The sequence below is a fragment of the Protomyctophum bolini genome, assembly GCF_963924005.1.
Source record: "Protomyctophum bolini genome assembly, chromosome: 12".
In the NCBI taxonomy this organism is placed as follows: domain Eukaryota; kingdom Metazoa; phylum Chordata; class Actinopteri; order Myctophiformes; family Myctophidae; genus Protomyctophum; species Protomyctophum bolini.
In genome coordinates this window covers 25850223-25865096 of record NC_137873.1, presented here as the reverse complement: position 1 = coordinate 25865096, position 14874 = coordinate 25850223, and the positions used below count along the sequence as shown (strand labels likewise).

The following is a 14874-nucleotide window of genomic DNA, read 5'->3' as shown; positions in this document are numbered from 1 at the left end:
GTGTACCACCTGTTTTGAATTTGCACATAATGCAGCAGGCAGCAGGAGGTTTGCTTTACTGAAAGCGAGTGCTTCCAAACTACAACACTTCACCTGCAAGGAATTCCTTGACGGAAAGTAGCCCATAACATGTCCACAGTGGATTTTTATGAAACAAACACTTTGCAGAAAGATAATTCAAGCTTTTCGTACAGCTGCAATGCATTAGCCTGGATCCAGCCCAAAGACCCCGCCCACTCTCTGAGTGGACTGCATCTCTTCAAGAAAGAAATCAGATAGGACTTTTCTGTTTGGATGTATGGGCTGTCAATGGCAAATTGCGGCTAGTTGCCACCCTGCTGTTAGCGAACGTAATGGCAAGATGGCCGCGGTCTGCATAAGGTCTATTCTTAGTATTAATAATACATACAATTTATATAGCGCTTTTCAAGATACTCAAAGTCGCTTTACATAGCAGAAAAATAAAAACAATTTCATTAGAAAAATAAACTAGTTAAAAGATTCAAAATAAACTAGTTAAAAGATTCTAAAGGTTTACTAGAACTAAACTAGAAACAAAAGGTAGAGAAACAATAAGTGTGTGAAATTATGTAGGAAAATTATGTCTTAAAAGGTGGGTTTTGAGTGTGCTTTTGAATGTTTCGAAGGTGGGGGCAGTATTCTATTCATAGAGTTATAGATTATATTGCATAGTTTTACTGCAGATGTGGAACATTCCGGGCGGAGTCACGTGAGGGCAGGGACCCAGCAGGCCACTGTTATTGGTCTTTTTTATTGGGATGTCTCCCCACGTCATCTTTGATCTTCTACATCCCATTGGCCGGAGGATACTGGTGCCCGATTTTATTTAATATTTATTATATCTACGTCATCAACGTCACTTAACTTTCAACATTATTAGTAGTATTATTAGTATTATTAGTATTATTGTATTATTATTCATTGGCAGCAGTAAATAGCCTACAATTTAAAATAACTATTTACTACATTAACAAATGATCAACAAAGACAATATCCAGTTCCACTGTACAAAGTGGATGGATGGCATGGATCACTTTACAGACGCGTAAATGCGCGTCACCCGTCTGCCTGACAACCACTAGCCAATTAACCTCGCCTCACCAGGCTTTACTAGCCAATAATGGCTTCACTCCAGCCAGGCTATGGGATGGAGAGATTCCTTTAGAATCTGTTTCCCATGATGTTTCCGCTGTTATTTAACGTTAAATAACAAAATGTACACAGACACACAGACCAGATTAGTTAAGTTAATGATGGGTCTTTTTGACGTTGACGACTTCTCATAGCACTGCATCACTGTCATTCACGGGCATTTGCATTGGTCGATGACTCGATCTCGATGCTGGGGAAATTGTGGAAAATAGCAAGTCTTCCCTCATTTGTGTTTTTAATGGAATGTTTGTCTCGTTTATTTTCATTAACACGCCGGCGGTCGCTACAGGCAGAATGGACAGCATGAACACGTTCCTCACTTCGTTACGTTTACGTTCGATTTCCAGGTGATGTAAAAAGACTGACCTAACAATGTAACGCACATTTACTGTGCTTATACTTTCACCAGTGCAGTTTCAGTTTTTATTGCTCCAAATGCTCCTGCTGGCCCCGACTTTTCTTCCTCTATCATCACCTGACTTCAACTCAAGGAGGGATCTGACTCATCAAATTTAACACGAGACGAAACGAATGATCTTTGTGACTTGTCAGTTGTCACATCGCAGGGACACACATGACACATGACACATGACACATGATGGCACTTATTTTTACGTAACGGCCGGTTAAGTCATCGTACGATAAAAAACAAATGGATCTAAAGGCGACAGATACAGGAACATGTAAATTAAGGAACAGAAACTTCTCATTTTACGCTGTGTTAGTGTGTTGTCATTAACGTATGACATTTTGGGTCCAGGGTCTGTCGGTGTCGCAAATCCCAAGTGACAGTCTGACAGTCACATACAGTGTTGTCCCAGAGACCCAGGCCACACGATGTCTGATCCAGAGAGGTCCCTGAGCTTCTGCAGACGGCTCTGCTATGCGGTGGGACACTTTCTGAACGACCTGTGTGCCTCTATGTGGTTCACATACCTGCTGGTATTCTACCACTCAGTACTGGGATTAACGAATGAATATGCAGGTAAGTTTACATTGTAAAATACTTATGTGCAATGTGTACACCAGTGGTTGTGGTTCCCAAAGCCAGGGGTCGCATAGCCAGGGGGGTCCGTATGTGTGATATGTGAGTTTACCATAATCACAGCTACTAATCCTTAATCATATTCCATCATTCAAGGGCCTTTGGATAGAAATGAAACAGACAAGGAAGGCAATTATGTTTCTGCACTGTCAAATGGATCTACATCTATTCTAAGATAGCATTTTAAATAAATGTTGTGAAAATGTGTTGTGACTTTGATTAAAACGTTTTAATACATAGTTCCAATGGCATCTAAATGTAAGGTTGCAAATATGCTTATCAGTGTTGCAAGGATGATGGGGTAGTGGGGTAAATTGCGGCTACCCCAAGGGGTACCTCAGGGCTAAAAAAGTTTGGGAACCTCTGGTGTAGCCTACACATTATGAAACCAGATGCAATTACTCTTCCGTTACGTATGTCTATTTTCTCTGTTTACATTGATTGATACATTGTGTGAATGGATGTGTTCTAAAGTTAAACTATAAACCTTTTCAGAAGATATAGTTATGTAATGTAGGCTACTTTACTTGGGTTTCTTTCTTTCTGTCAACTAAATACTTTAATACAGGGTTCCTACGCAAGTATGGAAACTGGAAAGTATGGAAAAGTATGGAATTTCATTTTATACTTTTACAGGTCTGGTCAGTGATTCCAGCTCGTACTGTAGCCTTTAAGTGTCTGGGATGTCCATGCTCACAGGGCGGCCAGGGAGCCTCTATACATGCATTCTGGCACCAGTGGGCCTTTGCAAGTCGAGGCTTCTCCTAGTGCTGCACAATTAATTGAAAAAAGGTCGGAATCTAGATTCAAACACTCAATCTCAATTCCTAAATTTGAGCAAGAATCGTGCAGTACAAGTTGGATGTCCAGTTCATTTTAGTTACTCTTATGTTTTTGCAATAGAGAGACTTGGAGAGTAAATGAGAAAAAGAGGTTGCCAAAACCAAATCAAGTATACATAAAAAATAGGAATTAATAAAAATCCAAAAAGGTAGCACATCCAAAAATACAAGGTACTCACATTTCCATTTCTTTATTGGCACACACCAAAAAGGAACGCTGACGCGTTTCGGCTATGCAGCCTCATGCAGCCTTCATGCTCTGATGAAGGCTGCATAGCCGAAACGCGTTTTAATTCCTATTTTTGATGAGAGACTTGGAGAGGTTTGTCTAAAAGACAAATTATTTCGGTCTTGCAGATGATTTCCAGCCTAAATTTGTCATTATAACGGTTATCAGTTCTTGGTTTGAACACCTTCTGTAAGATGGTACCATACAGCATAAAGCTCAGAGAGAGAGAAGTCTGGCTGATTTTAATAGCAATTACTTTTACTTTCAATACCGATTCCGAATATATTTCATATCAGATAATTAGTAAAACAGACTTAAGAGTCTAAAAGCCACACTAGCAGCCCATAGAGGCTGTGTTGTTCACTAAAAGCATCTTGCTTTTACAGCTGAAAGTGTGACCTCAGTCACTGACCTCAGAAACAGATCTGCACAGCATTAACTTCCTTTGGGATTTAGGGCACTGTACTTCTGCTTAGACCGGATGCTCTCTCTTCCCTGTGGGTTTGAGGTTTGGTTTAGGCATAGTTTTTGTGAAGATAAAGTTTAGGGTTTAGGTTAGGCGCAACCTGGTCAACACATCAATGAAAGGGGGAGTTCCCTGCTTAGACACTTACTGTAGCAGTTCTTGTCCACCCTACAGCAAATGTATAATGTTCTCTCATGTGGCCTTCACCTAGGGAAACATTGCATTTTTTCACCAATCACCCCATATAGTGTGTGTTTGTCCCAAAACTCAATATGCATTGTACTAAAATAGTAACAGACTGTGTGGCTTACACTAACATGCTGCTATAGCTCTCCATCCTTTCCTCTCCAACAATTACACTGTTCATTGTCAGGCAGATAATTGTACTTTCATGTGTATGGATGATTAAACATGTAAGATGTACATGAATTGTTTTAATTTAGAAATGTCTCTCTGTGGTGCAGGTGTGCTGTTACTAGTTGGCCAAATAGCTGATGGCATCTGCACTCCTCTCATTGGATATGAGTCAGACAATACCCCAGGCTGTGGAAATTACGGCAAGAGGAAGACATGGCACCTAGTGGGTAAGTCTGATTGATTGACGTCTTTCTGTACTAAACAGGCATAGATCAAAATATTAGTGGACCTTCAGCATTTCTATTTGAGGACCCCTGCCCTAGAAGTCCATGACAGTGACCATGGCATTGTCTTTAACTATATGCATGCAGTAGTTTTAGTAAAAGTATTTACCATTGTTCTGTAATTTGGTGAGTGGTTATTACTGTATAAGTTATAACAGTATCATTACATACTGTACACTGTACACTGCCATCAACAAGAAGGCCTTCGCAGTGGCTGCCCCCTGTAGAACACACTCCCAGCTCACGTGTGTGTGTGTGTGTGTGTGTGTGTGTGTGTGTGTGTGTGTGTGTGTGTGTGTGTGTGTGTGTGTGTGTGTGTGTGTGTGTGTGTGTGTGTGTGTGTGTGTGTGTGTGTGTGTGTGTGTGTGTGTGTGTGTGTGTGTGTGTGTGTGTGTGTGTGTGTGTGTCCAATCCAGGGACGGTGAGCGTGGTACTTTCCTTTGCCTTTGTCTTCAACCAGTGTGTTGGCTGTAGCTCTCTGACCCCTCAGAGTGTCAGAGCAATCTACTTCATTCCATTCATCATCATATTCCAGTTTGGCTGGGCTGCTACTCAGATCTCACACCTGTCTCTCATACCAGAGCTGGTCACCTGTGAACACGCTAAAGTAGAGCTCACTGCTTACAGGTATACCCTGTGTGTGTGTGTGTGTGTGTGTGTGTGTGTGTGTCAGATACGTTGATCTCTAATGTGTTGTAGTTACATTTGTAACGTGTTGTGTGTGTCTGTGCTGCAGATATGCCTTCACAGTGGTGGCCAACATTGCGGTATATGCTATAGCCTACCTGCTCTTCCACGTCCAGGCTGGAAAGGATGACCCGTCCGTCAGTGACGCCCTCGGACCACAAGACATCCCTGTCTTCAGGGTGAGCGGTGGGACCAGCTTTTGTTAGTTAACTGTTATTAAGATCGCTGTCACTGCGGAACTTAGTTTCAACATGCTGTTGCTGCTAGGAGATGTGTGACACCCATGCCAACATGGGTGCTGTTTACGCCAAACTCCAAATTAAAACAATAATTATCTTAAGAATAATAATGAATACAAAAACGTTACAGATATCTTTTTTGTAGACTAGATGGATAACTAACAGCTGTTTCTCTGATCGTTCGTCATTCCAGTTACAAACTAGTTCATATTATTATTGTTCACACATTGAAACCAACTGTATCAGTCCATCTCTATTGCATATTCACTCTCAAGAGCAGCTGAAGTTTGGTTGGACTCTTTATTTGTGTACAAATGTAAACTAACTAGACTTTCTGTTCTGTAGAACCTGGCACTGGTTGTGTTGGGTATTGGATCTGTCTTCTCTCTCCTCTTCCACCTGGGAACAAAAGAACCCGCTCTCGCAGCAGTAGGAGGAGACGAGGGGAGGAGAACAGGTGTGGAGGAGGAGGGAGAGGGAGAGCGGAAGCCTCTCCTTCCTCGCTCCCAGCCTCCTCAGTCATCTCTTCTTCAGTGGAAATGTTGGCTCAAACAGCCTGCATTCTACCAGGTAGGGTCCAGCACCACCAAAGGGTAATTCTGGTGATTTTAGACCCATCTATAATTTGCCTCTTACACTGTCATAAAACAAATAATAATTTGCAATGCCAATCAAAAAAGTGTCCATTTGGTCAGTGCAAAGGCATGAGAAGTGTAAGTGCTCACAGCGAAAAACAGCACAGCAGTCTTTGAAACATCTATTTATTCCAACATGTATTTATACCATAACAATAATATTAATTAATAACACACACTTTTCTAAATACTCAAAGTGAAAGTATGTCATAAAGGATAAGATGATAGACATCTTTATTTTTTAGTATTATGTCCATATGATCTGGCATGTTTGTGATGTCACATTGTCTTTATGGCACATTTTGAAAGCGTATTTCAGTCAATAAAACAAAACATTTGGACAGATGAATCCACGAAACTCTGTCTCCGTAGGTGGCGTGTCTCTACATGTGTACTAGACTAATAGTCAACCTGTCCCAGACCTATATCGCAATGTATCTCATCAACACACTGGGACTACCCAAGGTAACCTACACACTATGTAACTCATCAACACACTGGGACTAACCTACACACAAACAGTTTGAGATAGTGATATTGAATAATCTGTTGGTGTTCAACATACTACATGTGTATGTTCTGTCTAAAGTTGTAAAACTTTACATATTTAACTTCCCTAATGTCTCTCTCCCTTTGTCTATTTCTTCCAACAGAAGTTCATTGCAACTATTCCATTGGTGATGTACGTCAGTGGCTTTGTTTCCTCCTTCATCATGAAACCTGTCAGTAAACTCATTGGAAAATGTGTGAGTATTTAATAATAAATAAGAGAAACTATAGTAAAATATGCACATCACTGAGTGGAGGTGCTGAGTTCATAAAGTGACATAGGAAAAGAGAAGGGAACCCGCACACTCATATACTCCAAAAGATTAATTTATTGACGACGTTTCGAGCCAAGGCTCTTCATCTGGTCAAACTCAAGATGTCAGTGACCCACCCACTTAAATAGACACCCACGGGTCACGTTACTAGTCAGTGGGTGGAACCAACACAACATGGTCATTAGATCAATTAATGAAATATCATTAAATACAGTGTTACACATTTCTCAAAACAGTGGAATAAGCAAAAGGACATCATGATTATTATAGAATCTAAGAGTGATTCACATAATCAGGTATTATTACTTAGGCAACAATTCAAATATATATACAGCATACAATAAAGAAATTATAAAAAATGGCTGATGGGGAAGTCCTCGTTCATTCCCTTTGGGGACATTGGGCTGTATTTTGCGTGTCTTAAGTACCACGTCTTATTCCCTAACTTGAGTAAACTAAAGACCTGGAGCCGTGATCAATGCCATTTGGCTATTCTGAGTGGCCAAAGAGCATTGATCACGCCTCCAGGTCTTTAGTTTACTCAAGTTAGGGAATAAGACCTGGTATTTAAGACACGCAAAATACAGCCCATTGTATTTAAAGTGTAAATCCAAAAGGATTCACGTTGTAGCATAATCTATTCAGATCCCCTCCTCGCCTGGGGCATTTTACATGTTCAATCCCCTGATATCTAAGAGTGGCCAGTGGCCACAGTGTGTTTAGCGGACAGAAAGTTCATTGCAACCGGGCTTATCTTTTGGAGCATATGAGTGTGCTGGTTCCCTTCTCTTTTCCTATAATAAATAAGAGGAAATACAGTATATTGGAAAGGTGCTTAAGTTTATATGTCTATTACGCTCCTGTGTAAAATGACAAAATCTTAAAAGGACGAAATAAGGAAATAAAATGCTATTAATATTGTTTTTTTTGTGGTGTTTTGTCTGGTTTAGATGACCTACTTTGTGGGATTGGTGTTGATCCTAGCCTTCTCCTACTGGGTGTTGGTAGAGGACAATATGGGCCTGCAGGTGTATGGGGCCGCTGTCTTACTGGGGGCGGGGTCAGCCATCATCTTAGTTATGTCATTGGCCATGACAGCTGACCTCATCGCTGATCAGACGGTATGTTGTGTGTGTGTCTAGGACGGGAGGGGAACTTGTATGTTGGAAGTGCACGTAAAGGATACACAAACTGGCATAGACCATCTGCTCTGGGGCAGACTTACAGTATATGACTCAAACCCAGTGGTGTAACAAGACATGATGTAGGCCCTGATGTGGGGTGGTCACCGGGGGCCACCCCCTGAACATTAATATGATGATGTTTTACATTCCAAACATTAGTCCGTTATAGTAGATATGGAGGGTATAGCATATTCTTTTTAAAGAGCATCCGTGTGGTACAGTATATGCACGTTTGTATTTATTTTTCCATATCATCTTGTGTTAACTAGACGATCCTTTGTTAAGAAGTGCCCATACCCGAAGGCGGGGTTGGTGAAAGGGCCTTTCTGTGTGGAGTTTGCATGTTCTCCCCGTGTCCCCTAGGGTAGGTACCCTCACAAAAACATGCAGTAATCCTGGTCTCTAAACTGCCTCCCCCTGGCCAGCCGGGGGGCCTGATGGAGGGGAAAGGAACTGGTTGGAATAACGTGTTCCTTCCACGAGCTACGTCCAACCAGGGAAACTCCCCCCTGTCAGGTGTAAAGGAGCAACTTGGACACTCAAGCATGAAGGAAGCATGAGTTCAAGTCCGTTGCTCTCCCCTTGTCCCCCATATATGGGGACTAGGTTGGTGGAGGGTGTGTAGAGCCCAGGATCACATTAGATGATTGACACAGGGGTGAAAAATGGGTTACAAAAATCGTGGGATAAAAATAAATAAATAAGTGCATTATAAAGCTACATAATGCTCTGAACATGAAGAGATAATTTGGTAAATCTTACCATTGGTTCTACACAGTGGTGTTACAAGGCATCAGAGGACTTCTAATATTCCATGCATGTGTTAAGTGGTGTTACAAGGCATCAGAGGACTTATAATATGCCATACACACGTCAGAATAGAGGGTATGCACGTGACATCATCATACCTGGAAGTTAAGCGGGAACGCCTACTGAGTGGCAAAAAGCTGCATTCTGGCCTTGACAGCACATGCATCCAAACAGAAAAGACCTATCTGATTCCATTGAACAACGTTAAATTCACTTTGCCACCTATTTTGCCACTCACTTTATGCATGTGCATAGCCTCTAATAATGCAATTGCATACTAATGTATGCTAGAAGTTTGATTAACATGGCTGGGCTTGAGTTTTCGTTTGATCTTCGATATCTTTGCTGATATCAACGCAAAGCCTAGAAAAGTTGACATTCTATGAAAAGTTGACATTCTATAATGTATAATTCTCTATCTGTGCTTTGGTTTCTGTCTTGCCATCCAGCAAAGTGGGGCCTTTGTCTACGGAGCGATGAGTTTCACAGATAAGGTTGCTAACGGAGTGGCTGTGATGATCATCCAGACCTTACATCCCTGCCAGTCAGTATCAGCGCACGCACGCACGCACACACGCATGCACGCGCACACGCGCGCACGCACGCGCAATGTTTACAATAACCTTCTGCTGTCTAGTACACAGGTGTGCTGTCCAGACTGTGTGTGGTACTATCATTACGTCATGGTAGGAGTTACGGGGGGCGTGGCTGTTGCCGCAGTATTTTCTCTCTGCACCATCTTCATTTGGCCAATCAAGATCAGACTACGTGAGTTTCAGTACAGCAGTCACAATGTTGGTGTTTGACTGTGTGTACATATTATTAATATCTCAAACTTCTCGTTCTTCAGTACCACGTGTTCCATCTCTCTGGATTGTGTGCATGTGTTTTGATATCTTCATACCTTTCTTATTACTTATGTTTGTGTCCAGGTGGTCTGCCCAGGCTTTCAGGACATACTGAGAGTGAGGAGAATTCAGGGTCCAGCTCCTCTGATGAAGGAGGCAGAATCAACTAAAACCTCCTGACCCTATCATAAACCGACAACACAGCCTTTACCCAGAAAACTAGACAGTGAGGGATCCTGCATCCTTTGCTTGGTTGGCACACTAAATATGGCTGCCTTTACAGCACTTTTATGTATGCTAGTTTACATGGTGTATAGACCAATGTGCTAGCATGACACACTAGAATAGACATTCCTGTTACAAATGTTATTGCCTGAATGGCATTCAGGCATTTGTAACACTTGACTGCCACAATTTCAGATGGATGTGATTTATTTATGTGGAAACCACTACCAAGTACCAAAACTGGAACAAGGAAGTGCTCCAGGTGCACAAGGAAGTGGTTTCTCTAACCAACTTAGATCTGCAAGCCACACACTGAAAGCGAATCACAAACAGGTGTGTGTAATGTGCCAAAGCTTGGGGTGAACAGAGAGAAAGGTACACACTCACAGTAAAATCTTGAGTGTTTGTTTAACTCATCCATCGCTATTAAGAAGTGCCAAAAGTCCCTAAGCGCCAGTCTCAATACATTTTTTAATTTAATTTTAATTTTAAAATAAAATATATATATATATATATATATTTTTTATTTTTTTTGCCCAATGTTAAACACGTTTGAAAAAGACGATAAAGACGTCGTTGGCGCTGCTGGAGTTGCTAAAAAATCAGTCAATTCAGTCCTTGGCAGACATTGAGTTTTAACTGGAAAAAGTGTAACCTCTCAGGACGTTGCTGGGCAGATTATTAGATAGACAGACTGGTATACATGGACCAACAGCTGAGAACAGACTCTGAAATCTACATATGTCCAGATGATGACAATGATTACAGCTTCACGACAATGAAGAAGCATCAGGATATGCATTCATTCATCTCACCTCTGCACCTTAAGGGACTATACTAATAGAATATATTATGTAGTCATACGGTCTACAGCAGATGTAGCCTGACAACTTCATTTGGTTGACTATGGAATTATTGAGTGTGTTGATTTGCTCACAATATTCTGGATAAGAGGATGAATTTCAGGTAAACGCTTATTAAGGATGCCATACTTGAAGCAACAAGGAATGCTTGAATATCCTCAGCAAAGGGATGTTGGCTATTGACTTTCATATTAAAAGTTAGTACAGGATATCGATGTAAAAAATATATGATATCTTAGGCCTACAGACGGCTGTGCCCACTGGTTTTCCATTCGTCATGTCAACTCATAACTGAAAATGTATGATTGAACTAAGAGCACATTAAGTTGCTATGAAATACTTCTTAGAAGTTCTCGCTGTTTTGATCACATTATTTTAACCAATTACAATTGAATCGGTGGTGGTAAAAAGGGACTTTACTAGGGATCAATGACTGTTTTATTTATATCTTGAAATATAATGTGAATGATTTAAGGGCATCATAGTACTATGCTATGGGAACTGTATAGGACGAATTAGAGGCATTATGTGGCTTTACTATGAAGCCGCAGTCACGTCATTTGAAACTGGATGTGACACTGAGGCAGGCATATTCGTGTAAAGTTTGTCAATTTTCTCCAGCTGTCAGAACTACTTCTTGAAATGCAGCTGATGAGAGGTTGTCTTGCTCAAGCCAGGCTAAGGAACAGCTAGCTTGATGGGCTAAACCGCTTGGCTGGCAATCCATTTGTGACAGGTTCGAACCTTACATTAGAACAGCACTGAATTGTAAGTCATAAACCTAAACTGGAAGTGTTGAGTGCCAATCTGTCATCAAAAGGGTTGTTTGTACAAATGAGCTTTAAGTGCCTTATCAGTTACAACTTTGATCTTGAATGCCCCATCAGTGGTTTATGACTACCATTCAGAAGGACCTCATAACACAACCTGGCCCCACACTCCCTAATGGCTCTGGTTGCAAACTGCAAATAGTCTCAAGGCATGATTTACATAGGCTTTGGATTCTATTTACTTTCAGGAATTCATTATACAACGGATGTGTGGAAAAGGATTGACTTACTTTTCAGCAGAGCTATGCTGTTAAAATTGTGTTATGTTAAAAAACACACCTCAGAGTGCTATATGCAGTATATATTTGTATACTTTTGGTTTAGCTGTGGTGTCCATATGTGTTGTATGTATGTTTAAACAAAGGGACAATTATTAAACATTTTAAGGAGGAACCAGTTTCTTTTTTTGCATGGGCCAGTTTCGAATTGCAACCGCCCGTAAGTGCTCTTTGGGCACAAAATATATTTTCCAGATACATTGACCAATTTCTGTATATATTTAGAAAAATCCATGTAAATGATGTGTTAGAAAATACCTAAATAAAATGAGTACAAAATGTTATGACTCGAGAAGTTATTACTGAGCTTCTAATGCGTTCAAACGGGCAGATGCATATGATGCAAAGCTACACTGTAAATTGTAGTAGCTGTAGTGTACTGTATCTTTTCATGTCGCTGGCTTCTAACGGTCTACTAGTCTAATGGTAGTTCGTAGTTACCGGTAGTTTTGCATCTGCCCGTGTGAACTTTAGGTGTGAACAGAGGAGGAGAGAGAGAGAGAATTGTCCAATCAGTCTCTCTTATCCAAATGCACCTAACCAATCACCGACTGGTAACATCATGTGTGTCACAGTGGGAGGGATTTCCATGTTTTGAGGAAATGAAATGGCTGGAATCCTATGGATGGAATAATATGTTAGTTGACTTGACTGTCTGAAGCTTTTCAGTGACACTTTTTTTGAAAACTCGAGCTTTTTTCATTTTATTGAGAATGCATTGGGAAGGAAAGTGGTGGTAACCTAAATCCTGGAGTTGCGTGTCATTGGTATGAAGCCTTGGTTGGCTGGATCTCCTAGTAGTCTTAGCAGGGTGCTGCTAGTGCAGTAGCTAAGCTAAATATCAACATCACGGGACAACTTGACTTCCATGTGCTGCTGAAGGAGAGAGAGGCTGTTTGTGCAGGTATGTAGTTTGTATGTGTTATGTGTCGTCCTTCTTGTGATGATTAAAGATTGACGCTGCTAATTGATCGGACTATACTATAGTACTACTATATCATAGCTAGTGCATATCTTTGTGTCACTTTAGTGTGTATTGGTATTTTGGAGTAGTAGCCATGTTGTGATCATGTTCCAAATGACTGATTTCTCCTCAGCTGCTTCGTCATGAAGACCAATAAATCATATAAGCTTGTATTGCACAAGAAAGGCTTTGGTGGAAGTGGTAAGTAATATTGATGTGATGTGAAAATTAGCTAAAGGTTTGACCAATAAATGTGTAGTATTACATTAGGTAGATATTCTGTCCTTTTGAAATCAATCATCAATTATCTTTTTCCTGGCACAGATGATGAGTTGGTTGTCAACCCAAAAGTGTTCCCTCAAGTCAGTGTGGGGGACATCATTGAGATCGCACAACCGACGGATGAATACAGGTGAATATCATGCATGTCAACTTATTTAATTATTGAACTGTATAACATTGTCAGTTGTCCACTTGTCAAGATAGGGTTAGAAATAGAGAGGGAGGGTCTCCCCAACTAAGTTATTGTAATTTATCTTCACCATGCATTATTACATATTACTAGAGAATGTTTCATTGTCGTCTCTGTAGTCTATACCTAGAGTAAAAAGACATTAAAGGAATTGTGGACTACTAAATGACAGACCAAATCATGTCAATCAATAACAAAATGAATCTTAAATTAATGTCAGGGGAGATGGTGTCAAAAGGTCCATGGTCCAATCTGCATATCAAATGTGGCTTTTGAATATAAAAAAAATCACACTTGTGTGAAGTGAGGGGCATCCACTGTGTCTGCCACATGACGTCACTACTTAAAATGTTTTGGCCCGGACGGTTATCTCAACCGTCTGCTGAGCCAGCCAGCCTGACACCGTGCCGCAGGTTCGACTCCCGATCCCGACGGCCTTTGCCGCGTGTCTTCCCCCATCTCTCTCCCCATTAGATTACTTTCAACCTATCAATAAAAAGGCAGAAAAATAAATAAGTCCATAGACTTGGCTGCCAGTGCCACATTACGTAATTTCTACTGCACACATACAGTTTCTCATTCTCTCTCCTACATTCCAGCCCTCTCCTGCTGCAGGTGAAGAGCCTGAAAGAAGACCTTCAGAAAGGTAAATCTCAATCATCTCTACAGCTACAATATGAAGATTGCAATATTTCAGAAATGCCCCTCATTAGTTTAGATTAAATCATTATCATTATTATCTAGACAACACAAATAATGAGGGCATCTATAGAGCACCGAAGTCCTGATCGTCATTCGTCACACACTCATCCCCTGGTTCCAAGGGGTTTGCGGAAGTTTTTCTTTATGGAGAATAAAATGGGGTGATCTTAAAATCATCTCGTATAAGAATTGTGGTCCAAAAATAAACCAACTGTCTCGATGATATTGCCGGGGAGGTGTCTCTGTATCGTTTACGACACTCACTCAGTCATATTTGATACAGTCTGTTTCTAGCAAACATTTACAGTAACTAATTCTGCAGCAGTCAGTTGATTCTTCATATCCATATGAGTGAAACTGCCGGGATGATTAGTTTATTTTTCAAACACAGTTCTTATATGTGATTTAAGATCCCCCTAGGGGGATTATAATTCAAATAAAAATGTACACGAACCTGTACCTCTACCAATATTGATGTCAGACTTCGGTGTTCTATGTATCCACTAACCAGTATGTTCTTTGTCTTCTTTATAAATGTCCTTTGATGGATTAAAAAAAAACTGTTTTAAAAGGTATTAGTAACTGTTGAATGCATTATTCTTCTCCAGAGACAATCAGTGTGGACCAGACTGTAGCACAAGCCTTCAAACTGCGGGCCTACCAGGATGTCATTGTAAACATTGTAGATCCTAAGGTACATTTGTGTGTCTGCTGTGCTGCTTAGTTCCACCACTGGAGCCTATTTGATCTGAACAGGAGCACTCATAAGCTTTGTTCTTGTAGGATGTTACACTTGACCTTGTGGAGCTTACTTTCAAAGACCAGTATATCGGCAGAGGAGACATGTGGAGACTCAAGAAGAGTTTGGTGAGACGTGTGTGTGTGTGTGTGTGTGTGTGCGTGCGTGCGCGTTTACC

General features: G+C 40.8%; 2 protein-coding genes across 13 annotated transcripts in view; both read left to right on the top strand.

Annotated features, from left to right (window-relative positions):
- Positions 1-1175: 1175 nt before the first annotated feature.
- On the top strand, positions 1176-12082 carry mfsd12a (major facilitator superfamily domain containing 12a). Of its 6 annotated transcripts, none has more exons than XM_080778165.1 (13): positions 1176-1520; positions 1934-2158; positions 4220-4339; positions 4813-5023; positions 5133-5262; positions 5668-5892; positions 6330-6422; positions 6611-6703; positions 7732-7902; positions 9225-9319; positions 9420-9543; positions 9708-10254; positions 10482-12082. In XM_080778165.1, exons 2-11 carry the CDS (start codon positions 2011-2013, stop codon positions 9463-9465), a joined length of 1332 nt encoding a protein of 443 aa, XP_080634291.1. In that variant the 5' UTR covers positions 1176-1520; positions 1934-2010; the 3' UTR covers positions 9466-9543; positions 9708-10254; positions 10482-12082. The 6 variants fall into 6 exon arrangements, with proteins under 6 accessions (XP_080634291.1, XP_080634290.1, XP_080634286.1 ...); XM_080778164.1 differs by having other exon boundaries at positions 9413-9543; XM_080778160.1 differs by having other exon boundaries at positions 9225-9543.
- A 375-nt stretch (positions 12083-12457) lies between these two features.
- depdc5 (DEP domain containing 5, GATOR1 subcomplex subunit) overlaps positions 12458-14874 on the top strand; it is a 30328-nt gene continuing 27911 nt past the window's right edge. For all 7 annotated transcript variants that reach the window (XR_013965097.1, XR_013965098.1, XM_080779348.1 and 4 more), the window contains exons 1-6: positions 12458-12723; positions 12917-12984; positions 13108-13195; positions 13855-13901; positions 14566-14651; positions 14741-14824. Coding sequence is in view for 5 of the 7 variants with exons in the window: in XM_080779348.1 (XP_080635474.1) it covers positions 12927-12984; positions 13108-13195; positions 13855-13901; positions 14566-14651; positions 14741-14824 (363 nt within the window). In the remaining 2 variants the exon portion in view is untranslated. The remainder of the gene's footprint in view (positions 12724-12916; positions 12985-13107; positions 13196-13854; positions 13902-14565; positions 14652-14740; positions 14825-14874) is intronic.